Source organism: Lathyrus oleraceus, chromosome 4 (genome assembly GCF_024323335.1).
Source record: "Lathyrus oleraceus cultivar Zhongwan6 chromosome 4, CAAS_Psat_ZW6_1.0, whole genome shotgun sequence".
In the NCBI taxonomy this organism is placed as follows: domain Eukaryota; kingdom Viridiplantae; phylum Streptophyta; class Magnoliopsida; order Fabales; family Fabaceae; genus Lathyrus; species Lathyrus oleraceus.
The window spans coordinates 378,548,940-378,576,667 of record NC_066582.1 but is presented as its reverse complement, the minus strand read 5'-3'; the positions used below and the strand labels follow the sequence as shown (position 1 = coordinate 378,576,667).

The following is a 27,728-nucleotide window of genomic DNA, read 5'->3' as shown; positions in this document are numbered from 1 at the left end:
GAGCCTAATTTCTTGCCAGGTAATCGATTACCATAGTTGGTGTAATCGATTACACTGTCCAAAAAATGAAATTTTCCTGTTTTGTTGGTGTTTTCTCAGGTATGAACGCCATGCCTTAAGCCCGTGCAACATGCCTTTGGTTTTGGATGTTAATGCAATTAGGGTGATGGAAAGATGAATGTATGTAGGGGTAATAGGGACATGGATCAGATGAAAGTTGTATGGAGGTAGGGTGATGAATCAAATGAAAGTTGTATGGGGGTAGGGTGAATTTTGGGGTATGATAGCTGCCCCTATATAATTTTCTCAGACCTAAATATATGGATAGTGATGACTTCCAATGTGTTCAAGGCAAGAGAGGATTAAATACTAATGAGAGTAGCCAGAAATTTTCCCTGCCCGAGGATGATAATGTGAGGATTTGTTAGGGATTATGCATGGTTATGATGATTATGCATGCAATGTGATGTATGCATTCTAAGTATCTTCTTAATCATAAAGGTTTGATGTCAAAAACCGAAGAAAATTAAGGGAAGAAAACTTCACTAGGGAATGAGGAAAAGGGCGATCATTCCTAGTAACGACTGGGGAAAAACAACACAGTGTTCCTTAGTAACGGCTGGAACACATAACATCTATTGGGGGTCAAACAAACAAATTCATTGATGATTCTTAGCAATGGCTAGAATACCTGACTCGGCTGGAGATACAATTTTTTTATGATGGTACAATGAAGATTCTCAGTGATGGCTAAAATACCTGACTCGACTGTGAAAGTAAACTTTTTATGAAGGTACAATGACGATTCTTAGCGAAGGCTAGGATACCTGACTCGACTGTGAAAGTAAACTTTTTATGAAGGTACAATGACGATTCTTAGTGAAGGCTAGAATACCTGACTCGACTGTGAAAGTAAACTTTTTATGAAGGTACAGTGACGATTCTTAGCGAAGGCTAGAATACCTGAAATCCTCCGGGAAGGCCAAACAGTTCAGTGATGATTCTTAGCAACGACTGGAATACCTGACTTTACAGGGAAATTTGAAAATATGATGCCTTTCTATGGATAGAAGAAGTACAACTATGTTTCTCAACATCGAATGGAATGCCTGACTCCTCTGGGGAAACTTGAAACGAAACGAAATTGTTTAGCGATGATTCCTAGCCATGGCTGGAACGCGTGGCTGTGTTCGAGGATGAACGTTTATTAGGAAAAATCCTAACGCAACAGTTAATTTGAGTAAGTTAAGGAGATACTTATGATGTGATGTTATGTATGCCAATGCGTGTTTGGGATTTCACGGGGAAAGTATGAAACACAGGGTTTGCAAGTTATGTCAAGCATGTTTGGGCTTCGTGTGGGAGTGTATTTGAGGCATGCCAATGGTGATTGGGCTTAAAAAGGGTGATTGGGGAAAGTGTAATGACTTTCCAGTACTTTGAGAAATTAAATCTCGACGTCCAAACAAGCACTGAATGTGATATTTGAGAATTCTTGTTGGGGAGAGAAATGACTGGCCTAGTCCCAGGAACTGTGTGGCACCCTCGGGTTGGAAATTCTCAATGTGTTTTGATTACCTTTAGCAAATTTCTGAAAGAAATGTAATTCGATGTTGTCTCCCTTATATTTTTTTTTGAAAAGGGTTTTTTAATAAAAAATTTCCCATGTAATTTTATTTTAGAAAAAAGTCATGTTTCGCAGACAAAGCAGGAAAAGTAAAAATATGGAGCACATGTGAGTGAGCTGATTTTTATTGACAAGTGGTCCCAAAAATAGGGAATTTTGTACAAAGGAAAGCAATTCCTAAAAGAGGTGATTGCGAAAAGAAAATGATAATTGTAATGGCAATGAAACATCTCGGGTTTCCACCATATTCTAACTCTGCTATAGCCTCTATGCCTTTGGTCGTCCTTTGATCTTGCTTTTAAAAGGAGGGTGATAGGATTGACTTGCTGGGGGACCCATATAATTGATTCGTCAGGGAATGAAGAAAGATTCCTTGTGGGATGCAGCCTCTTACTTTTGTTAAATCCCTAATTTTTACCTAGACTGCCCTTTCGGGTTTTCAGTCTACCGGGATACCCATTTTTGCATAAGTTGCCCTTTCGGGTTTCAACATATCGGGCTCTCTTTTTATTATTTTTTTATTTTTTTTAAGCATAGTATTTTTTGACTGCATCTGTGTTCACCGGGGATGGAAGATCTTCACCATCCATAGTTGCAAGGATTAAGGCTCTTCCAGAGAAGACCTTTCTTACAACATACGGGCCTTCGTAGTTTAGCGTCCATTTTCCCCTTGGATCAGTATGGATTGGGAGAATCTTTTTCAATACGAGGTCTCTGGCCTTTAGGCTGCGGGGGAAAACATTTTTTGTCATGTGCCCTCTTGATGCGTTTTTGATAGAGTTGGTCATAGCAGATGGATGTCAAGAGCTTCTCATCAATGAGGTTTAGTTGGTCGAATTGAGCTTGTACCCACTCAGACTCATCAAGCTTAACATCGGTCAAAATCCTTAAGGAAGGAATCTCTATTTCGACTGGCAAGACTGCATCCATGCCATACACTAGGGAGAAGGGAGTTGCCCCAGTAGAAGTACGTACGGAAGTACGATAGCCGTGAAATGAAAACGGGAGCATTTGTGCCAATCTTTGTAGGTTTCCACCATCGTTTGCACGATCTTCTTGATGTTTTTGTTAGTTGCCTCAACAACGCCATTCATCTTAGGCCTATAAGATGATGAGTTGTGGTGGTCGATCTTGAAATTTTGGCATAGCTCTTTCATCATTTTATTATTGAGGTTAGATCCATTATCAGTAATGATCTTGTTGGGGACCCCATAACAGAAAATGATTTCTTTTCTGAGGAATCAAGTCATCACTTGTTTAATAACGTTGGCGTACGAGGCTGCTTTTACTCATTTTGTGAAGTAGTCAATGGCTACAAGGAAGAAGCGGTGTCCATTCGAGGAAGATGACTCTATGTGTCTGATCAGGTCAATGCCCCACATGGCGAAAAGACAAGGTGATGTTAGGACATTGAGAGGCATTGGCGAAACATGGGTCTTGTCAGCGTAGATCTGGCACTTGTGACAAGTTTGGACGTGGCGATGACAATCAATCTCCACAGTCATCCAATAGTAGCCGACCCTTAAGATTTTCTTTACCATAGTGCCCCCATTGGCATACGTCCCAAAGGATCCTTCATGAATTTCCATTATAATCTGGTTTACTTCTTCCTTGTTCACACATCTAAGCAAAACCGAATCATAATTTCTCTTGTATAATACCCATCCACTTAAGAAGAATTTGGATGATAGTTTCCGAAGATACTTCTTGTCGGTGATGGATTCGTCCACAGGGTACTCTTGGTTCTCTAAAAATTTCATGATGTCGTAGAACCAAGGGTAACCGTCAGCTTCGTCTTCTGCTGCTAGACAGTAAGCAGGCTCGTCCAAGTAGTTGATGTGAAAGGATGGCGCTTCGGTCTTCCACTTGACCTTAAACATGGATGCTAAAGTTGCCAAGGCGTCAGCTAGCTGATTCTCTTCTCGAGGGATGTGGTGGAATGTAATTTCATCGAAGTAGGGGACTAGTTTCAAGACATGCTCTTTGTAAGGAATGAGCTTATGATCTCTAGTATGCCAATCTCCTTTGACTTGACTAATTACCAAGGCTGAATCTCCATAGACTTCCAGGATTTTGATCCTAAGATCGATAGCAGCTTCAATACCGAAGATACAAGCCTCGTATTCGGCCATATTATTTGTACATTCAAAACACAATCTTGCAGTGAAGGGGAGGTGGAAATTAGTTGGAGAAGTGATTACTGCCCCCAACGCCATTGTCGTGAGCATTAGAAGCTCCATTTGATGGCCTTTTGAGTGACATGTTGAAGATATCGTACTCGGTTAAAGCCATTTTCCATTGGGCTACTCTACCGGTTAGAGCTGGCTTCTCAAAGATGTATTTGATAGGATCCATCTTAGATATCAACAATGTTGCATGAGCGAGCATGTACTATCTTAAACGTTTGGCAGCCCATGCTAGTGCACAGCAAGTCTTTTCAAGCATCGAATACCTACTATCGTAATCAGTGAACTTCTTGCTCAAGTAGTATATTGCATGCTCTTTTCTACCAGTCTCGTCATGTTGGCCAAGGAAACATCCCATAGATCCTTCGAGAATGGTGAGATACATGATTAATGGTCTACCAGGTACAGGAGGCATCAACACAAGAGGTTCTTGTAAATACTTCTTTATTTTCTCAAATGCGTCTTGGCAATCATCATTCCAAATGAGGGCTTGATCCTTTCGAAGAAGTTTGAAGATTGGATCACAAGTGGCAGTGAGGTGAGATATGAACCTAGCAATGTAGTTCAATCTACCTAGGAATCCTCGGACTTCCTTCTCGGTTTTGAGTGCAGGCATAGCTTGTATGACCTTCACTTTCTCGGGATCTACTTCAATGCCATGTTGGCTGACGATAAAAGCTAGCAATTTTCTGGATCTTACCCCAAATGTGCATTTGTTGGGATTAAGCCTTAATTTGAACTTCCTCAGCCTCTCAAACATCTTTTCTAGATTGACAAGGTGTTCCTCTTTGGTTTGAGACTTGGCTATCATGTCGTTGACGTAGGCCTCAACCTCTTTATTGATCATATCGTGAAAGAGAGTGACCATGGCTCGTTGGTATGTGGCACCGGCGTTCTTCAATCCAAAAGGCATCACCTTGTAGCAGAAGGTGCCCCATGGTGTTATGAAAGTGGTTTTCTCGATATCTTCTTGAGCCATGCGGATTTGGTTATAACCGGAGAAACCATCCATAAAAGAGAAAATAGAGAACTGAGCCGTATTGTCTACTAGCACGTCAATGTGTGGTAGTGGAAAGTCATCTTTCAGACTTGCTCTATTTAGATCTTTATAATCTACGCAGATTCTCACTTTGCCATCCTTCTTAGGTACAGGCACAATATTAGCAATCCATTGAGGATAATTGGAGATTGCAAAGAAGCCGGGGTCGAGCTGTTTTTATACCTCCTCCTTGATTTTCATAGCCATATCGAGATAGGCCCTTCATAGCTTTTTCTTTACTGAAGGGCATTATTTTTTAAGAGGCGGATGGTGGACCACAATGTCAGTATCGAGGTCGGTCATGTCTTGGTATGACCATGCAAACACATCTTTGTACTCCTTCAAGAGTTCGATCAATTTTGCCTTCACCTCGTCTTGTAGAGCGGAGCCGACTCGAACTTCTTTTGCTTCCTCGTCTATCCCAAGGTTAATCACTTCCACTGATTCTTCGTGCGGTTGGATGACTTTTCCCTCTTGCTTGAGCAGCCTTGCCAATTCTTCGGGGAGTCCGGCCTCTTCCTCACACTCTTCGTCGGCTTGATTAATCGGGTTGTCAAAGTCGTATGAGACCATAGCAGACTTATCATTGGTGGTTGTCGAGGATGATCTGCACGATTTAAGGTCCACACTTTTATTGATATGAAAGAAAGGATGATTTGAAAAGAATTTTTTTTTTAAGAAAATTTCCATTTTGAAAAAAGGTGAAATAAATAAACGAAAGACAAGGATCTCAAAATTGATTGCGAACATGAACCTTTTTCATTAATGATCAATAAGGAAATTTGATGAGGCCCTACAAATGATCCTCTCATGCCTTGGGCTTGACATGGGTTCTTTTGATGAAAAGGAAGGAAAACAACATTGGGAATTACATTTTAATCAGGTTCACTTTAGGTATTTCAATCTCGGTCCATTTGGTGGCACCCTTTCCATCAGTCTTTGTGAAGATCAATCTAGCATTTTCTTCTTTGTCTTCTTCCACGACACAGATACGGTTGTCATCAAGGTAACCAACGCTTGAGAAGTTTTCGGATAGTGAGAGCACTGATCCCTTTGTAGCTATTGGCGCGGGCTTCTTCAAATTCTGGGAGTTGTATCCTAAACTGGTACGGTCCTTGTTAACAGGAAGTTCAAGCAATCTTCCCCATCCTTGGGGGTGTCCATCCTTTATGATTGTCAGGGCGTCCTTAAGAGATGCCATTGGAGATTCGGCATCTTTTGATTCATCCTTTGCTGGGCAAACCATTTAAACATTGATAACTTCAAATGATTGGAATGGGACTTCCCTCATCTCCCCTTCTCCTTCAACATATCAGAAAGATGCGAGGTAACTTACCACAATGTCCTCCTCAACCTCGACAACAACTAGTTTATCATCAGCTAAGAATTTCAATTTTTGGTGGAACGTTGAAGGGACTGCACCAGCTGAATGGATCCAAGGTCTCCCAAGCAGACAACTGTAGGCTGGATAGATGTCCATTACGAAGAAAGTGATAAGGAAAGTATGGGGACCAATCTTCGTAGGCAAATTTACCTCACTGATTACAGTCCTCCTAGTACCATCAAACGCTCTTACTATAAGCTCACTTGGCTTCATTACGAGTCCTTCAATAGTTAGCTTAGCAAAGGATCTCTTAGGAATCACATTAAGGGAAGACCCAGTGTCCACCAAAACTCTTGATAGGAATGTGTCCACACATTCAATAGAAATATGGAGAGCCTTGTTATGATTCCTCCCCTCGGCGGGAATCTCTTCATCACTGAAACCCAAGCTTAAGCTAGTAGCGATATTGTTAACTACCCCTTCAAACTGACAAACAGAGATCTCTTGCAGTACGTGAGTTGTCCTCAAAAAATTTACCAAAGCATCCCTATGGGCCTCCGAGCACATTAACAAAGACAACATTAAGATCTTCGAGGGTGTCTGGTTAAGCTGATCAACTACTTGATAATCTCTCTTCTTGATAATGCGTAAGAACTCTTCTACTTCATTGGAAGGTGCAAGGTCTTGTCTCTGCTGAGCGCCGTCAATTTGTTTGCCTTTGTTTGAAGTAAAAGGATTGATAGTTCGAATTGGAGTGGGTGTCGGTGCAAATATCCTTCCACTTCTCGTAATTCCGCCAGTGTCGGTGATATTGATCATTGGATCACTAGACTTCAACGGTTCTTCTTGAATCTTCTGTCCATGAATGTAGACTGAGGTGTCATACACCCATGGGACTGCCTTGGTGTCATCATACAGGAATTGTGTGGGAACTGTTATTATGATCGGAGTAACGGGATTTGTTGACAGGGTTAACTGAGAGAAGTTATATAGAATTTGTAGATGAGGGACTTCATCGTATGGTATCTCGAGGGTAGACACGTCTTATTTTGTGGACCGGCAGTCTACCACAAAGATCCCTTGGTCCATTAATTGTTGTATGACAGACTTCAACATTCTACATTGTTGCGGGTTAATCAGACAGTGTTCACAGTCATTACTACATATGGGAAAGGCATTATCCTTCATTAAAGCATTATTGATCTCGATGAGTGGTTTTTTTAGCTCGTCCACACAGGACATCAATCTCCTTCCATTATCAACTTCCATCATATTCACGGCTGCATTATTGTGAGGAGGCATCAGATTGCTATTTACATTTGGCCCCTTGGGGGCAAACGTGATTGCTTTAGAATCAATAAGATCTTGAACCTTTTATTTTAAAGCTTTATAATTCTCGATCGAATGCCTTGGAGCGCCAGAATGAAATTCACAACGGGCATTTGCATCATAACCGGGAGGAAGAACCGTTGGTAGGGGTCCTAACTCCCTTAGTTGTACAAGTGATCCCCTCAATAAATATGGTAGGATGTGGCTATATGGCATGGGAACTATGTCAAATCTTCTCTCGGGCCTTCACATCCTTTGTCGTTGTTGTTGATATTGTTGTTATTGTGGTTGTTGGTAGCATTGATGTTGTTGAGTTTGAACAGGAATTGCAAATGGTTGTTGTTGACTTGGTTGGACGGGAGCTATGGCGGCTACTTGTGGATAAGTGGGATTTCTTGTTCGAATGATGGAGGTGGCATTGGTCTCGCCTTCTCGTTTTTTACCGTAGGGAACAAAAGGTTTCTTCGATGCACTGGAAGTATTGGCAGAGTTCTGGATCTTTCCCATCTTAATCATATTTTCTATCCTTTCATCGGCTAAGACCAGGTCGGAAAAGCCCGAAGAGGTGCTCCCTACCATTCTATCAAGGTATGGACCTTGCAGGTTTCCTATAAACATGTCTACCAGTTCTCTTTTTAGCAATGGAGGTTGTACCCTAGCAGCTAATTCCCTCCATCGTTGGGCATACTCTTTGAAGGACTCCTCATACCTCTTAGTCAGATTGCAACTGCATGCGATTAGGTGTCATATCAGTGTTGTACTGATAGTGCTTGAGGAATGCCTCGGCCATTTCCCTCCATGTGTGAATATGGCTGCCCTCGAGTTGCATATACCAATCCAAAGATGCACCATTGAGGGAATCCTGGAAAAAATGCATTAAAAGTTGATTGACGCCGGAATAAGCAGCCATCTTTCGGAAGTATGCCCTAATGTGAGTCCTAGGGTCGCTATTTCCCTTATATTTTTCAAAGTCTGGAACTTTGAACTTGGTCGGGATGATGACCCCGGGCACTAGGCACATTTCTGCCGTATCAAGGCCCAAAACATCAGTGTTCCCCATTGCCTTGAACTTTTCCTCGATAGCCTTTACCTTCCTCTCCACCCCGTTGGTTGCTGAACCGAAGGCGTCATCCTGAGAAGCAGCCCTTGGGCTGAAGAACGCATCATGTTGGTCGTCTATTTCAAAAACATGAGGACGGGGATTGCCATTTGAAACACCGCCGAGTGCACTAATGTTGATTGGAGGATCACCTTGAGGAACTGGAGTCGGAGTCTCGACCGCTGGAGGGGTAGGAGGATTGGTAGTACTGGCACGTTGATTCGTTTCTTCTTGCACTTTTGCCATAACCTCTTGACCTCTTGCGACTGCTTGAATAGTCTCCATCAACTGCCTCATTTGGGACCGCACCTGGGATACTTCCTCCTGAAGGGAAGCCTGGTTTTCTTGGAGTTGCTCCATGACAGCTTGTCGACGTCCTCGTGTATCGTACCGAAAAGTCAGCTTTTAAGAGTGGTTCTGGTCAGAAAAAAGGGTGGATGGATGAGTTTTTTTTTGTTTCGAAAGATGCAAATGATGCATGAATGTTTTTTTTGTTTTATGTTAAAGAAAATCTCTTTTAGTTATTTGTGTTTATTCATTACAAAGACTACTTGACGATTTACGTTCATAATCATAAATAAAGGAAAACATAATAGAGAAGATCACAAAGCTTTTTCATTCATCCTTTGAAGTGGAAATAGATTGCAATACATTGGAGTTGCAAAATACAAGTAATGGAAACAAATAAACCAACTAGATATCCACCCTAAAAGTGACCCCTTGAGACTTGCGGAGAGCCTCAATGTCAGTGATGAGTTTGGCCATCATCTTCTTGCAGAATTTTACGAAGTGATAGACCTCTTCGGGGGTATTATCTTGACACATGATCAGGTCCGCCTCCTTCAACTTGTTGAGAAAGTCTTGAAGGGCTTAATTAGTGAATACCGTCATGTTAGTGTATTTGTCCCTCCATTCTTCGTAAAGAGCTTGGAAATTATGGATTATTTCATCCCTTTGAGCAATGGAAGCTTCGAATCCATGGCAACGCTCCTCCCAATGTCTACAGTTGTTTTGCAACTCTACATAGGCTTGGTCATAGATTCCCCTCTTCAAGTTCTTGATTTTCTTGCAAGCTTGTCCAAGGTTGAACTGCTCACGCATGAAGCTTCGATGAATCTTTTCTTTCTCTAGTTGTTCCTTGGCTAGAAATTCCTTATACTCTTTTAGAGTGGTCCTTAGTTCGAGAATCTGGGCCTCATAATCTTCCCTCGCTTCTCTCTTCATGGCATTAGACCTCTCAACAATATTTTCAAGGTCCTTGATGATTCGGGACGCTCGATCCAATTCGTTGTTACGGAAGTCTAGCTTAGAATTAGATCCTTGTAGAGCTCCACCAACTAAAACTCTTTGCCCCTTGGCTAATCGGATCCTCTTCTTGCTATCTTCAAATTTTTCACAAACTCGCTTACCCTTATCCTCCAAGACGTGGTTACGTTCCTTGGCACGATTGAGTTGGACTCGTAATTGAGTGTTTTCCAACTCAAGCTCTTTGATTTGGCTGGTAAGTTTGTCCATGTTCTCATGTAGGATAGTCTTGGGCTCGGGCATCAACGAGAATGAAGAAGGGTCAAACAGAAACGGCATCTTAACGACCCTAGCCCTCTCTTTTACCAACACATAATAGGGTTCCTTAGCTAGGATGTTTTTCTTACCCCATTCTGTGTCAATACGGACTATGCTTGTCCAAGATTTTCACACTCTTTTCACATTTGAATCAAGCGGATCCACGGTATTGATGACAAATGGAATGAAATCTCTTTCCTCGGGAGGACTCGTCATGGCGTACCCTAGTTGTCTCTTGAGTATAGCGGGGTTGTAGTTGATGCAACCTTGCGTTCCTATTAAGGGTATGTTAGATAACTCTCCACAGCTTACGATGACGTATTTTGTATCCCATTCCCTCTTGTACCATAGAATTGAGTTGGCAGAGAGAGATGCGAACCTTTGCGGCCATGTTAGTTTGTTTTCAGCAAAAGGTCCACTTTGAGGCATGCGGGCCCTCATCCAAAGATGTAACATAGGAGCGCAACAGAGGAAAGTACCTCTCTTCTTCTCATGCCTTGTATGAAAGGTATGGTATAAGTCGGCAAGTAAAAAAGGCACCGGATTCTTTATTAGAAAGACTTCAACTGCTAAATGATCCACGAACTTGTCCACATTTGTGAAGAGGATAATTCCATGAATCAAAAGTGCCAAGGTTGCACTACAGAAGTCAGGTCTTCCTTTTTTAATCATTTGCCAAGCACGGGCTTCTAGGAACTTTTGGGTTAACCCTTTGATGGATCCTTTTACGCCCCAATTGTCTACTAGCTTGTTAGCGTTGATACCCAAGGCGAGTGAGAGCTCTGTCAAACAGAAGCCTTCTTCCAACTTCGAGAAAGGGTTGTATTCTTTGATTGATCGATTGAGGAGTCTCTCGAGGTCTTCCAAGGTTGGAGAGATTTGGAAGTCGGAGAAAGTAAAGCATCTTAAAGGTACGTCATAGTATTGGGACATTGTAGTGATAGCACCATAATCAACCTTCTCGGTTAGAAGATCTATGTGAAGGAGAAGGGCGATCCAAAATGCAGCGGAATTTAAAATTTCTCCTTTAATGATCCTTACGAATGGGCATGATCAGTGATAGAATCATTACCTCTTGTGGCGACCACGAACGTTGAACGATGACAACGCCTCTACTCAGTCCACACGAACGGATTCCTTCAATCTCAGTGCTAGCTGCTACGAATGAAGGATTTGAGTGAGAGAGAGAGAGAGAAACGAAATTGCAAGTGTGTCAATGTTTCTACACAAGGGTTCTATTTATAGAACCACTTGTGTGGGCTGCAAGCTAAAAAGCCCACTCAAGTGTATATGGCCCATATCTTATAATATGCCAAAATCAGTTAAGCGCGTGGTACCTTACCATATTTCGTATTCTACTTAAGTACACCGTACCTTACGATGTTCTATAATTCACTTAAGGGCACCGTACATTACGGTATTCCTTAATTACTCTATCTCTCATCAATCCGTTCTTTGTGTGTGACCCTATAGGTTTTCGCGGCATTGGCAATTATATTAAATCACGTATTTAACATAATAAACAGTAAGCGGTATCTAGCAACACATCACTGCTACCCAAGATACGAAAATGTCATGTGATCTGACAAATCCTTCTGTGATAATAATTATGTGTATAATTACCCTTTTGCCCTTATGTCTATATTGAACACAAGGCATGGACTGTGTCATCCTTGTCCAGTTCAATATTGGGCCCATAGACATTTATCCTGTTACGCAGGATGGACAAATTCCATCTAGATCACTCATGTCCCTTAGCATGCTTCGTGGAGTACCCATCAACTGTCTTTATGGTCATCCAATTACGGACAACGTTTGATCAGCAATAAGGCACTCGACTCTACATCTAGGGTCCATAGTGGTTTCAGGTCGAAGGGTGGTATACACCATTATCACCATGAGAATAACTTATGACACTTTGCATAACATTCTATATAGTATTCTCATAGCGGGTCAATCCAGTATAAATATTACTCTTAATATTCATACCTATGTTTAAGACTTGATAACTCTTTATCCATGATCCATGAGATGTGATCATCAGTCTATAAACATAATAGTCTTCATGTTATAATGTTATCTCACTTCACAATAAAGCTTGACTACGGATACTTTAAGAATAATGTCCTTATGTTTAATGTGATCTCATGATTAAGTCATACTTGATACATTAAACGGACTAGCTATTTTAGGGACTTTATTAAACAAACATAATAAAGAAAAAGCCTTTTATTATTAATAAATAATTCGATACAAGTACCAAAAGTATTGGCCTCTAGGGCTTACACCAACACTATGATGTTCCCAAAGTTGGCTCTAAACTTGTTATCTTTAAGAGCTACGACCTTTGAGAAGAAGACCTTTAATGAAATGATGTCAGGACTCTTAAAGCGGAAAGTAGATGTGCTTTTCCTTGTTGAAGTATCCATGATTATGTCAGAAAATAGTCTTGTAACTTTGCGTTCGAACAAACGAAAATTTTAAGAGCTTTGCTTATTATTTTGATGATGAATGAATGTATGAATGAATGATTGGTTTATTATTTCCACAGGATTTTAGGCATGGGTTCAAGTTTTTGGACCATCAAAATGAAGCATGGAGTTAAGAATGACTGCTTAGTAAACCAAGGTTCTCGTTTTGCATGATCTAAGGCTTTTGGAAAATTGGGTATAAGACACTGCCCCTAGAGTCATGGACTTCCTTGACTGTTAGCTGCTTATGTCAATTTACTTGCCAGGCAACTGCTTCATCAAAGTCATCTACTCTAAGTGAGATCTTCGTATCGATCCTTACGAGGAAGGCACCTCGGTGGCCTATACTACGCGACCATCGGTCTAGGCTAGCCATAATTTAAAGGTTAGAAAATGGGTCTTAGGGTCATTGACTCTAGTAAAAGAAAATATGCTTACGCCGAAAGCACGACGGTCATCAATCCCCTTAAGAGAATCTACCACTAAGTGAGGTTCTCGTACGACCCTAACGAGGAAGGCACCTCACGGACCAATACTATTCAACCTCTCCTTGTTGGTGTAAGCCCTAGAGGCCAATACTTTTGGTACTTGTATCGAATTATTTATTAATAATAAAAAGGCATTTTTCTTTATTATGTTTGTTTAATAAAGTCCCTGGAATAGATAGTCCATTTAATGTATCAAGTATGACTTAATCATGAGATCACATTAAACATAAGGACACTATTCTTAAAATGTCCGTAGTCAAGCTTTATTATGAAATGGGATAACATTAAAGCATGGAGACTATTATGTTTGTAGACTGATGATCACGTCTCATGGATCATGGATAAAGAGTTATCAAGTCTTAAACATAGGTATGAATATTAAGAGTAATATTCATACTGGATTGACCCGCTATGAGAATACTATATAGAAAGTTATGCAAAGTGTCATAAGTTATTCTCATGGTGATAATAGTGTATACCACTCTTCGACCTGAAACCACTATGGATCCTAGATGTAGAGTCGAGTGCTTTATTGCTGATCCAACGTTGTCCGTAACTGGATAACCATAAAGGCAGTTGATAGGTACTCCACGAAGCATGCTGAGGGACATGAGTGTCCTAGATGGAATTTGCCAATCCTGCTTAACAGGATAAATGTCTATGGGCCCAATATTGAACTGGACAAGGGTGACATGGTCTATACCTTGTGTTCAATATAGACATAAGGGCAAAGGGGTAATTATACACATAATTATTATCACAGGAGGTTTTGTCAGATCACATGACATTTTCGTGACTTGGGTAGCAGTGATGTGTTGCTAGATACCGCTCACTGTTTATTATGTTAAATGCATGATTTAATATAATTGCCAACGCCGCGAAAACCTATAGGGTCACACACAAAGGACGGATTGATGAGAGATAGAATAATTAAGGAACATCGTAAGGTACGGTGTACTTAAGAAGAATACGAAATATGGTAAAGTACCAAATACTTAAGTGATTTTGGCATATTCTGAGATATGGGCCAAAATGCACTTAAGTGGGCTTTTTGGCTTGAAGCCCACACAAGTGGTTCTATAAATAGAACCCCTTGGGTAGAAGCATACACACTCCAGACACTCCAGAGAACACAACTGAAGAGTTGGAATTTCGTATCTCTCTCTCTCACTCAAAGCCTTCACTCACAAACAGCTAGCACTGCGATTGAAGGAATCCGTTCGTGTGGACTGAGTAGAGACGTTGTCATCATTCAACGTTCGTGATCGCCCCGTGGATCTGTATCAAAGGTTGATCATTGTCAGAGATCTGCACCAAAGGTTTGAATCTCCACAAGAGGTAACGATTCTATCACTGATCATGCTCATTCGTAAGGATCATTAAAGGAGAAATTTTTTATATTCCGCTGCGCCTTGGATGGCAATTCTCCTTCAGTGGTATCAGAGCCACTTACGAAACCATGAATCTGATAACTGTTTTTGTTCTGTAATAATATGATTAAAACAGAATGAATCAAAGGTTAAATTGAGATCGATCAAGTTACATATATGTGATATATGTAACCCTGATGCAAAATACATTATATATGATATAGTGTTCTTGTTTCATTCATTCAAAAACCTCGATGATTGTTTTCCTTTGAGCGATCAATGGTCGTTTGCTTCTTGATCCGACATTAGTATGGTGAAGCAATGACGTGTTGATCAATCATACTGAATTAACAATCGAGACGTATTTGACGGTCTGAAATTGGTGCATCAGGGTTAGTGACGACACAAGGGTTGTGTTGTTAGAGAGTTATGCGATTGGGGTTTGATTGCACAAGAGTTGTGCGTCCTAAACACTTTTCCGAACAGTGTTAACCGGTTAACGCGTATGGTTAACCGGTTAACGTAATACGAAATAATTTTTTTAATTTTGGAACAGTGTTAACCGGTTAACGCATATGGTTAACCGGTTAACGGAATGCGAAATAAAATTTTTTGAGATTTTCAAACAGTGTTAACCGGTTAACGCATTTGGTTAACAGGTTAACGCAAGGCAGAAAAGAGTTTTCTAAATGTTTTCAAACAGTGTTAACCGGTTAACGCATATGGTTAACCGGTTAACGCAAGAAAAAAATTCACCGGTTCGGCTAGAAAAAGTGCTTTGAAGTATCAAGTGTTGATACGAAAAACGACGTCAATTTTTAAATGAATTGTTCATTAAAATTTTCGAGCGGGGCGCTGCCCCTTAGACCCCGCTGTCCGGGCAGCGGACCCCCGGCTAACTCTGCGTAGTGTGATCGGTCGTCGAAATTTAATTTGATTTTATTAATTAAAGGAATTAATAATAATAATAAAGTTTTTATTATTGTCTTGTGGTGATCGGTTATGGCCTTAGTTTTCCTTTGTTTTGTTTTGGATTTTAAAATACGACCTGCGTGTCGTGCCTCTCTCTTAATCTCCCAAATGTAACTTCTTTTCTCATCTCACTCCCTCGTATGTAAAACGAGTTTCTTTCATGTAATGTAATGATATGAAGAAAGCAAAGAAGTCAGTGCCAAAGGAAGACAACCTTGAAGATCTTGCTTGGAGAAGCTTAGATCGTTATAGGTTAGCTTAGGTTCTCTCATTGGCTTGGGAGAACAATTGCGCTAGGGGCCATAACTGTTTCATTTTGTTTATATGTATGTTGATGCATGTGTATGTATGTTGATGCATGTGAGAGACGGTTTATATGATAAACAAGCCGGTGAGATCAGTAGAATTGCAATTCCCTCAAAACTAAATATTAAGTTTTAAGCTTTCCAAGTTTTAACACTCATCAAGACTAGTAATGGAAATTGTAGGTTTCGCCTACGCGAGGTGCATGATCTATATATTAGTAAGGTGCGATGGGATAATTGTAATATCCAACTGTTAAAACAATGGGTCAAACTTAACTAAACAAATTATAATAAGATTATATATGTTTAGAAGCAAGAGTTGGGAATAATCCATATGATGGATTAGAATAAGGAGTTATTCACCCAATTGAAATTTTCGAGAGTTGTATGAGATACAATTGGAAGGAGTTCCTACCTAAATAACCTAGTTTTGTGTAATCCGCCTAAGCGGACTTAGAACGAAGTGAAATATGGATCTCGACCCACTAGAAAATCTTCCAACGGGATTTTCCGAATCAGATGATGAGGGTCATTTGTTCTGAGTAAAATAGTGGGAGCATGTTTAATTAAAGGCCTAATTAAATATGTCAATGATACTTATATTTTCATTATTTCTTATGTAGATTACCATGACAACAAACACCTCTAACAACATTTTGCGATCGATCCTTGACAAGGAAAAATTGTCTGGGACAAATTTTCTGGATTGGCACCGAAACCTGAGGATTGTCCTCAAACATGATAAAAAGTTGTATGTCTTGGAGACACCTGTTCCTGAAGAGGAACCTCCTAGTTCTGCACCTAAGGCAGAAAGAGATGCTTATAAGAAGCATGTCGATGATGCCAATGAAACTGCCTGTCTCATGCTAGCTACCATGAACTCAGAATTGCAAAAGCAACATGAGAACATGTCGGCATTCGATATGATCGAACACCTGAAGCTGCTCTATCAAGAGCAAGCAAGGCATGAGAGGTTTGAAATTTCAAAAGCCCTTTTTCAAGGCAAGTTAGCTGAGGGAGCCTCTGTAGGTCCCCATGTACTCAAGATGATTGGGTATGTGGAAAACCTTGACAGACTGGGTTTTCCCCTCGGAAAGGAACTTGCGACTGATTTGATCTTGCAATCGTTGCCAGATAGATTCAGTCAGTTTGTCCTAAATTTCAATATGAATGATATGGACAAATCGCTTCCTGAGCTGCTAGCCATGTTAAGAACGGCTGAGCAGAATCTGAAGTCAAAAGGGAAGTCCATTCTGATGATCGGAAATGGAAAGAGACAGAACAAAAGGCCCATCAAGCAGGGTGATAAAGGGAAAGGCAAGGAAGTTGTCAAACCCAAACCCACCGTTGCTGCTTTGAAGCCTAGTGGAGGCATAGCAAAAGCAGGCACCTGCTTCCATTGCGGTAAAACCGGACACTGGAAGAGAAACTGCCCAAAGTACCTGGAAGATAAGAAGAATGGAGTAGAGACTTCAACTTCAGGTATTTTTGTTATTGAAATTAATTTATCTACTTCTGTGACATGGGTATTAGATACTGGATGTGGTTCTCACATTTGTACAAATGTGCAGGGACTAAAAAGGAGTAGAAAATTGGCAAAAGGTGAAGTCGACCTACGAGTTGGAAATGGAGCAAAGGTTGCTGCTTTAGCCGTAGGAACTTATGGATTGACTTTACCTAGTGGTTTAATAATTCAGTTAGAGAACTGTTATTATGTACCTGCAATTAGCAGGAATATTATTTCCGTTTCTTGTTTGGACAAGTTTGGTTTTTCATTTATAATAAAGAACAATTGTTGCTCAATTTATTTGAATGATATATTCTATGCTACTGCACAGATGAACAATGGACTATATGTCCTTGATCTTGAAATGCCTATTTATAACATTAATACTAAAAGGATGAAACCAAATGAGTTAAATCCAACTTACCTTTGGCATTGTCGGTTAGGCCACATAAATGAGAAACGCATTTCCAAACTCCATAAAGATGGGCTCTTGGACTCTTTTGATTATGAATCATATGAGACATGCAGATCTTGTTTAATTGGAAAGATGACAAAGTCCCCATTCACAGGAAAAGGTGAAAGGGCTAATGATCTTTTGGCCCTCATACATACTGATGTATGCGGACCACTGAACATACCAGCCAGAGGAGGTTTTCAATACTTCATCACATTTACTGATGATTTCAGTAGATATGGTTATGTGTATTTAATGAAACACAAATCAGAGTCCTTTGAAAAGTTCAAGGAATTCAAGAATGAAGTACAAAACCAACTAGGTAAGAATATTAAAACTCTTCGATCAGATCGAGGTGGTGAGTATTTAAGCCTGGAGTTTGATGACCATCTAAAAGAGTGTGGGATACTATCCCAACTTACTCCTCCTGGAACACCCCAATGGAATGGTGTATCTGAGAGAAGAAATCGAACCCTGTTGGACATGGTCCGATCCATGATGAGTCACGCCGATCTTCCAAACTCCTTTTGGGGACATGCGCTATTGACAGCAGCTTACACACTTAACCGTGTTCCATCCAAAAAGGTTGATAAAACACCATATGAGATATGGAGTGGTAAGAGACCACATATGTCTTACATGAAGATTTGGGGTTGCGAAGTTTATGTGAAACGACAAATTTCAACTAAGCTTGAGCCCAAATCTGACCAATGCTTATTTGTGGGGTATCCTAAAGAAACAAGAGGATATTACTTCTACAATCCTTCTGAGGGCAAAGTGTTTGTCGCTCGAACTGGAGTTTTCCTAGAAAAGGATTTTATTTCCAAAGGAACCAGTGGGAGGAAAGTAGAGCTTGAAGAAATTCAAGAATCGCAAAGCATTGATACACCTATGGAGGAATTAGAGCAGGAAACACAAGTAGTTGTGGAAGAACAACCTGCTCAAGTAGAACAAGACCAGCGTAGGTCAAGCAGGATACGTCACCTACCTGAAAGATATGGATATCTCATAACAGATCAAGGTGATGTATTACTCATGGATCAAGATGAGCCTGTGACCTACCAAGAGGCCATAACTGGTCCCGAGTCTGAGAAGTGGCTAGAGGCCATGAAATCCGAAATAGATTCCACGTACACGAACCAAGTTTGGAACTTGGTAGAACCTCCTGTAGGAGTTAATCCTATAGGATGCAAGTGGGTCTTCAAAAAGAAGACTGACATGGATGGCAAGGTACATACCTATAAGGCTAGACTGGTTGCAAAAGGATATAAACAAATTCATGGCGTTGACTATGATGAAACCTTTTCACCAGTTGCAATGCTTAAATCTATTCGAATTTTACTTGCTATCGCTGCATATCATGATTATGAAATATGGCAAATGGATGTCAAAACTGCTTTCCTTAATGGGAATCTTCTTGAGGATGTGTACATGACACAACCTGAAGGATTTAACATACCAGAAGAAGCCCATAAGATATGTAAGCTACAAAGATCAATCTATGGATTGAAGCAAGCTTCCAGAAGCTGGAATCTTCGTTTTGATGAAACGGTAAAACAATATGGATTCATTAAGAACGAAGATGAGCCTTGTGTCTACAAGAAGGTTAGTGGGAGCATGATCGTGTTCCTGGTATTATATGTAGATGACATATTACTCATTGGAAACGATGTCCCTACCCTGCAACAAGTAAAGACTTGGTTGGGGAAATGCTTTTCTATGAAGGACCTAGGTGAAGCAGCCTATATATTAGGAATCAGAATCTATAGAGATAGATCACAAAAACTGCTTGGCCTAAGTCAGAGTACATACATAGACAAAGTGCTGAGACGCTTTAATATGCATGATTCCAAGAAAGGATTCATACCTATGCAACATGGCCTGTGTCTATCAAAAACACAATCCCCTTCAACTAAGGAAGAAAGGGAACACATGAATAAGATTCCATATGCATCTGCAATAGGATCTATCATGTATGCCATGTTATGTACTCGACCAGATGTCTCGTATGCTTTAAGTACAACGAGTAGGTACCAATCTGATCCTGGTGATGCCCATTGGGTAGCTGTTAAGAATATCCTTAAGTACTTGAGAAGGACTAAGGAATCATTCTTGATATATGGAGGTCAGGAAGAGTTGGCTGTAATTGGTTACACTGATGCTAGCTTCCAGACAGATAAGGATGACTTTAGATCGCAATCTGGTTATGTGTTTTGCTTAAACGGTGGCGCTGTGAGCTGGAAAAGTTCAAAGCAAGATACAGTTGCTGATTCTACAACCGAGGCCGAGTATATTGCTGCCTCAAGTGCAGCAAAGGAAGCTGTTTGGATCAAAAAGTTCGTTAGTGAACTTGACATAGTTCCTAGCATTGTGGATCCCATTGGTCTCTATTGTGATAACAATGGTGCTATCGCACAAGCTAAGGAGCCTAGATCTCACCAACGATCCAAACACATACTTAGGCGTTATCACCTCATTCGAGAGATAATTGATAGAGGAGATGTGAAAATATGTAGAGTACCTACACTCGACAATATTGCTGACCCACTGACAAAGCCTCTTGCGCAGCAGAAGCATGATGGCCATACTAGATCTATGGGCATTAGGGATATGTCTAATTGGCTCTAGTGCTAGTGGGAGATTGTTGGTGTAAGCCCTAGAGGCCAATACTTTTGGTACTTGTATCGAATTATTTATTAATAATAAAAAGGCATTTTTCTTTATTATGTTTGTTTAATAAAGTCCCTGGAATAGATAGTCCATTTAATGTATCAAGTATGACTTAATCATGAGATCACATTAAACATAAGGACACTATTCTTAAAATGTCCGTAGTCAAGCTTTATTATGAAATGGGATAACATTAAAGCATGGAGACTATTATGTTTGTAGACTGATGATCACGTCTCATGGATCATGGATAAAGAGTTATCAAGTCTTAAACATAGGTATGAATATTAAGAGTAATATTCATACTGGATTGACCCGCTATGAGAATACTATATAGAAAGTTATGCAAAGTGTCATAAGTTATTCTCATGGTGATAATAGTGTATACCACTCTTCGACCTGAAACCACTATGGATCCTAGATGTAGAGTCGAGTGCTTTATTGCTGATCCAACGTTGTCCGTAACTGGATAACCATAAAGGCAGTTGATAGGTACTCCACGAAGCATGCTGAGGGACATGAGTGTCCTAGATGGAATTTGCCAATCCTGCTTAACAGGATAAATGTCTATGGGCCCAATATTGAACTGGACAAGGGTGACATGGTCTATACCTTGTGTTCAATATAGACATAAGGGCAAAGGGGTAATTATACACATAATTATTATCACAGGAGGTTTTGTCAGATCACATGACATTTTCGTGACTTGGGTAGCAGTGATGTGTTGCTAGATACCGCTCACTGTTTATTATGTTAAATGCATGATTTAATATAATTGCCAACGCCGCGAAAACCTATAGGGTCACACACAAAGGACGGATTGATGAGAGATAGAATAATTAAGGAACATCGTAAGGTACGGTGTACTTAAGAAGAATACGAAATATGGTAAAGTACCAAATACTTAAGTGATTTTGGCATATTCTGAGATATGGGCCAAAATGCACTTAAGTGGGCTTTTTGGCTTGAAGCCCACACAAGTGGTTCTATAAATAGAACCCCTTGGGTAGAAGCATACACACTCCAGACACTCCAGAGAACACAACTGAAGAGTTGGAATTTCGTATCTCTCTCTCTCACTCAAAGCCTTCACTCACAAACAGCTAGCACTGCGATTGAAGGAATCCGTTCGTGTGGACTGAGTAGAGACGTTGTCATCATTCAACGTTCGTGATCGCCCCGTGGATCTGTATCAAAGGTTGATCATTGTCAGAGATCTGCACCAAAGGTTTGAATCTCCACAAGAGGTAACGATTCTATCACTGATCATGCTCATTCGTAAGGATCATTAAAGGAGAAATTTTTTATATTCCGCTGCGCCTTGGATGGCAATTCTCCTTCACTCCTATCTCAAGCAAAACTCTCAGACTCGGGTGGAGAGTCTTTCACACAAGGTTTTTTTCTTTGCAATCATTATTACTTCCAAAAATTCTTCGTCACAGAGCCAAAGTTTTGGACCAACAGTCAAACAAAGAAAATACGTACAGGTTAGAAACAAAAGCAATATATACAGAAAAAATAGATAATAGATAAATCTCCACGTACATAAAAGAGAAACAACCCAAACTAGGGTAGACTCGCTTAGGGAATTTTGGTGGTCCCCAACAGAGTCGTAACTGTGGCTACCGGGATTTCACGATAACGAAACCGAGACTAAAGAGATGCCAAAGAGAGGTAAAATCAGAAGAGTCGCCACCGAATTTTATTTAGTTTACCTCTATCAGAGAGGAGAGGGGAAATAATCGATAAAACCCTCGAAAAAAGATGCGCACGGGAAGCGCTAAAAGAGAATAAGGAATCAGTCTCGCAACTGAGATTTGGGTTCGGAAGTCGGTTACGCAAGGGGAAGGTATTATACCCCTCACGTCCATGGTACTCCATTGGAACCATTTGGGTTGTTTTACATACATTGGGATTTATCTATCATTGTTTTATTTTCAAAAGAATATGTGTGAAAAAGGGGGTGTTTTTGTTATTATAGTGCTCGCCAAGGATTGGGGATCTTGTGCCTACGTATCACTCATTCGGAGATGAGGAATCAGAGCTCCGTAGTTCAGAGTAGAAAATATTTGTGTGTTAGTTGATTTTACCTTTGAGAAAAGGGTTTTCAGGATGATGCCGTAAGCCACAAAAATGAGTTTGATGAGTTATATTGTTTTTACCTTGAATAAGGGTTTTATGAAATGAATGTTTGTGATTATATTGCATTAAAGTCTATGGGCGGAGGCAATTATTCTAAACAATAAGTCAAGCGTCTTGCGTCCAAAATAATCAGAGTAAGGGTAGGAATGCTCCATTCTTACTCATTCTCCACCACTTAAGGCTCGTGGCGCACAATAATAATCGTAATTATTTAAATGTTTTGAATTTGACTATGAAAATGTCACTTGACATTGAATCAAGGGTTTATTTTATTTGATTATGAAATTTGGCTTATGCAACATGAACGCAAAGTGACCAACAAGAAATTAAAGGGTCTCATTGTAAGGTAGCCCAAGAGAAACCTTCTGTGTGCAAAAGCGACCTAAGCTAAACAAAGGATAATGGTCTTACAAACATGTCCCCCCTAAGATAGTGCCATGATGCCATTCTTACAACATGCATGTAAGTTACATATGAAAATCCAAGTGTTTACAAAGTATCACAAAGAGTAATGAAAAGGCCTCCAAGCAAAGGTCATAAGATGAAATCCTCTAAGTCCAAGTTGATTAAGAGTGGAGTGAATATTTTTGGTCTTATCATTTTATCATGTTTTTGTTGTTTTTAATGTATGATGATAATAAAATAAATAACAAGTAAATAAACATACATGATGTGTTTGTACAATGATGATGGTATGATACATAATGTAAGTTACAAGATAAAGAATAACTATCTCACAATAACATTGGTTAGTGAATGTAAATGATATAAAATAAATCACAAGTTAATGGTAACAAAATCACAATAACAAACGTTAATGATAAATAAAGTTAGTGAAGTAAAATTAGTGGTTAGAAATATGTACAAAATGAAAAAAATTTAGGACTATTTTTCATAGGTCAAAAAGACTCAAAATATGACACATTAAGGGATATCTTATCATTGATGCAAAGTATTGAAGATGATTGAAAAATCAACTAACAATAGATTTGTAACAAAGAAAGTTATGCAACCCTAAGATCATCTATCAATATTTTTAAAAAGAATATGATTTGTTCTCTTCCTTTTATTTTTAATTAGCAAGATAATAAGGTAGTAAATAAATTAGCATAATGTAAAATATATAGTTAGATAACAATAAACATAAACATAAAATACTTGAATTAAAGTGAACAATAAAATAAATTGCAAGAAAATAAAGTGCAATAATATAAATGTTAGAAGTTAGTAGTTAGTGAACATAAACATAAAGTAAATGAAAATGAACAATAAAATAAATTGCAAGGAATTAAAGTTCAATAATATAAATGTTAGGAGTTAGTAGTTAGTAGTTAGTAGTTAGTAACAATAAGCAAATGGATTAGCAAGTTAATATAAAGATATGGTTTCATCTATGCATCAAATGACTCAACCATGGTTGAAATAGAGGCAATCTATCAATGCCTCAAAGTATCATGAATGATCTATTGATCAATCATTAATAGGTTTGAAAAATTCAAGATTTAATCAACTCTAAACAACCATGGTCATGATCTAATAGACCTCATCAACCAAACAAATACAACAACAAGTCCACAATAAAAGAAAATGATAACAATCATAAAGCAAGACTAAAAAAAGTGAATAAAAGGTAGTAAAAGCAAGAAATCTAAAAAAAAAGTGTATAAACCAAAGTTAACCTTTTTTTGCAAGCTTTAATCTAAACTCTCTCAAAAGATCAACCAAGAACAAACAACCATTTTTCAACACAACATAACCAAAAAGTTGACAAAGTTTAAGCTAAAATCATTACCCAAAGATGTGAAAAAAGCTAGGTTGAAATGGTGTTGAGCTTGAATATGAAGCAAGGGGTTTGGGATAAAAGTATTTAGGATGGAAGCTTAGTGAACGGGCTGATTTGTGAGTGTTAGAGAGTGGGAAGTTTTTGGAAAAAAACATATGAAGTGGGAAAAAAAGTTGGTGGGGTAACTTTTGGGAGAGAAATATTTTTTTGTTTTAACCTAGGTTTTTAGAGGAGAGTGGATGGTACTTGGACAAAAAATTTGGGGGCTAGAAAGCATGAAAAATGAGGGGAAATAGTGCCCCTATTTATAGGAAAAGTAAGTGGGAAAGGGGGTAAAACAAAATTCACTCTGTGTAAAAAACAGAGTTACTGTTGTTGTCCTCGCAGGTGTAATCGATTACCATGATTGGTGTAATCGATTACACGCACCAAAAATGGTCTGGGAGCCTGATTTCTTGCCAGGTAATCAATTACCATGGTTGGTGTAATCGATTACACGCACCAAAAATGGTCTGGGAGCCTGATTTCTTGCCAGGTAATCAATTACCATGGTTGGTGTAATCGATTACACTATCTAAAAAGTGAAATTTTCCTGTTTTGTTGGTGTTTTCTCAGGTATGAACGCCATGCCTTGAGCCCCTGCAACATGCCTTTGGTTTTGGATGTTAATGCAATTAGGGTGATGGAAAGATGAATGTATGTAGGGGTAATAGGGACATGGATCAGATGAAAGTTGTATGGAGGTAGGGTGATGGATCAAATGAAAGTTGTATGGGGGTAGGGTGAATTTTGGGGTATGACAATTACAATGAAAGATATGAAAGTGTTGTTGTGTATCGAGTGTTGTAGATTAAGGTGTTCTTCAGCATGTTATAATGAGGCCTTTATATAGAACTTTAGATGATATTGTTGGAGGGAAATCAAGGGGATTTCTTTCCAACTATGGGAATTAAAGGTATTTAATTTCTTGTCCTTTCCATAGAAGTCTTGGAATAATCATAATTTCCTTAAAGAGAACTGTGCTAAAGTTAGAATGCTTCCAGAGTAAGTTTTGTGATCTGGTAATATCAGGTAGAGTGTTGAGTGTGAATCAAAGTGATCAGAGTCATAGTCTTTGAGTAGAGTCCAGATATCTCTTGTAGTATTTTTGTAGTCTTCAGGTATTCTTGCAAGGTCTTTAGATGTTATCTTGAATAGTCTTTATATGTTACCTTGAATAGTCCTCAGATGTTATCTTGAATAGTATTCTGATATTATCTTGAATAGTCTTCTGATGCTATCTTCAATAGTCTTCAGATGTTAGAGTTGAACTACAGCGTCAGATTCTGTATGTGATTGCTTCTTAGAAATGTTCTTGTTCAGAGTCATATCTGATTTCTTCGTGTTGGATCAGCTTTTCTGGACTATGTCATATGCCAAATCTTTATTTCCTCAGATTCATTTTACCTTAGAGCCCTGCGCACTTAGAGAAAATTATTAGGGTACCAAATTGTTTCATTCTTTTTTATCATCAAAACTTAGAGATATATTGCATAATCAAAGTCTTATTCTAACAATCTCCCCCTTTTTTATGATGACAAAAACTCAGACTTTTGATGAAACAATGGTACTTTCAAAGATATAGATTTAAATGAATCAGAGTCAGATAGAGAATGACTCCCCCTAAGATTAGAAATCCCCCCCTAAGTCTGATACTTAAAAATATTTTTAAAGACATTTGTATCAGAAAAAGGGTTTTTGGGGTAGAGAGTTTCTTACCAGATCTTCTTAGGTTGCTTGCCTTGTTTTTATTTGTTTCTCAGATACAGATTCATTATTCCTTGTTCTGATAGATCTTGTAAAAACACTTAGACTACACAATGATTTTAATGTCAGAATATAAGCAGTGCATTTCTATGAGTTAGATACGCTATTTCATTAAAAAGACTTCTATTTATTTCTCCCCCTTTTTGTCAGACTCAAAAAGTTAATAAAAGCACAAATGAAAAAAATAAATCAAAGAAAGCAAAACTTCATTGATAGAGAAAGAGTTACAAATAGAATTAAACAGAATAAAAGGCCTCAGAGGAAAAAACTCTTATAAAAAATTACAAACAAATATTTCTAGAGTGCCTAAGGGTTTAGAGGAGGAGGCATCCTCTAAAGTAGATGAGCAAGCAGATTCTGGATGTTGGAGTTGACTTGATCATGTTGGTCGAGTGTGGCTCTAACCAGTTGTTGTTCTTTTTGTAACTCTTCTAGAGTCTTGAGGACTAGAGGAGCTAGTTCAAATGTTGATGACTCACCTCGAGTCAGAGCAACCTCAGATGACTTCTCAGCGTCTTCAGCAGCTTTTCTAGCAGCTTCAGCGGCCAATGCTACTTCAGCTTCAGCTTTTGCCCTATATCTTCTGCCTCTGCAGCAACTCTCTCAGCCGCCTTCCTGGAAGCAGCTTCAGCAGCAACTTTCTCCTCAGTTTCTCTCTGTGCTCTTTCAGCATCCTCCTGAGCCAGGCGAACCTCTAGCTTCTTCTCAACACTTGTGATGTAGTCATTTCTGACTTGTTCAGAAAGCCTCTTCAGTTTGAAGACTCCAGAGGTCATCCACCTGATGAACCCGTTCCAGTGAGTGCTTACTTCGAAAGGATTGTCACTGACCTTGGATTCGTCAGATAGCTGCCCAGGCCTTGAAGTTGAGTTCTCTGAGAAGTTAGCAAATGCCTCATCAATGGTAGGGAGTATGAGGTCAGGTTCAAAGGTTTGAGGAGTGGGATCAGAAGGTTTGTCTATGGGTTCAGATGGTTCATAAATGGGTTCAGAGGGAGATGGAATGGTTTCAGAAGGTTTTGGTACAGACAAAGTCTTTTTAGATTAAGATGTGGCCTGAAGTTCTATATGAGTGAGAGAAAATGGGTCAGGGATATCTGAATGTGCAGAGTTTGATGTTAGGTCGTAGTAGGGAGGGGAACTGGGGTTAGAGGAAGGGGGTGATATGGGTTTGTTGATCAATATGGCTTCAGATATGGGGATGGATGTTGTTGTGAGGTTGAATTAAGTTAGTGGAGGTGAAGATGGTCTAGGGTCAGAAGTGTGGGGTTTATAGGTGTTTGGTTCATAAGGGATAGGTATAGAAATGGTTAGTTCAGAGGGAGAGGTGGTAAAAGTGGTGACAGAGGTGGAAAGTGTGGGGGGTGGTTGAGGTAATGATGAAAGGATTTGCTTAGAACCAGAAACAATATGAGCTTCTGAGATAAGGGACTTACCAGGTGCTAAAGAGCTCAGAGGCACAAGTTGCTTCTGAGTTGCTGAAGATTCTCCCAGCTTGAGACTCTTCTTATTCTTATTCTTCTTAGAGGGATCTCTTTTCCTCTTCATGAAGTTAGGTGGTTGATCTGGGAGCCTGTCCAAGCTGAAGCCAGAA

At 39.4% G+C, this 27,728-nt stretch overlaps 1 protein-coding gene across 1 annotated transcript; it reads right to left on the bottom strand.

Annotated features, from left to right (window-relative positions):
• Nucleotides 1–10,296: 10,296 nt before the first annotated feature.
• LOC127137616 (uncharacterized) lies at nucleotides 10,297–11,100 on the bottom strand. Its single transcript, XM_051064063.1, has one exon. The coding sequence runs from the start codon at nucleotides 11,098–11,100 to the stop codon at nucleotides 10,297–10,299; it is 804 nt and encodes a 267-aa protein (XP_050920020.1).
• Between the last annotated feature and the right edge of the window lie 16,628 nt (nucleotides 11,101–27,728).

Excerpts from the sequence above, each read along its gene's own strand:
- LOC127137616 (XM_051064063.1), bottom strand. The coding sequence starts at position 11,100 with ATGTCCCAATACTATGACGTACCTTTAAGATGCTTTACTTTCTCCGAC.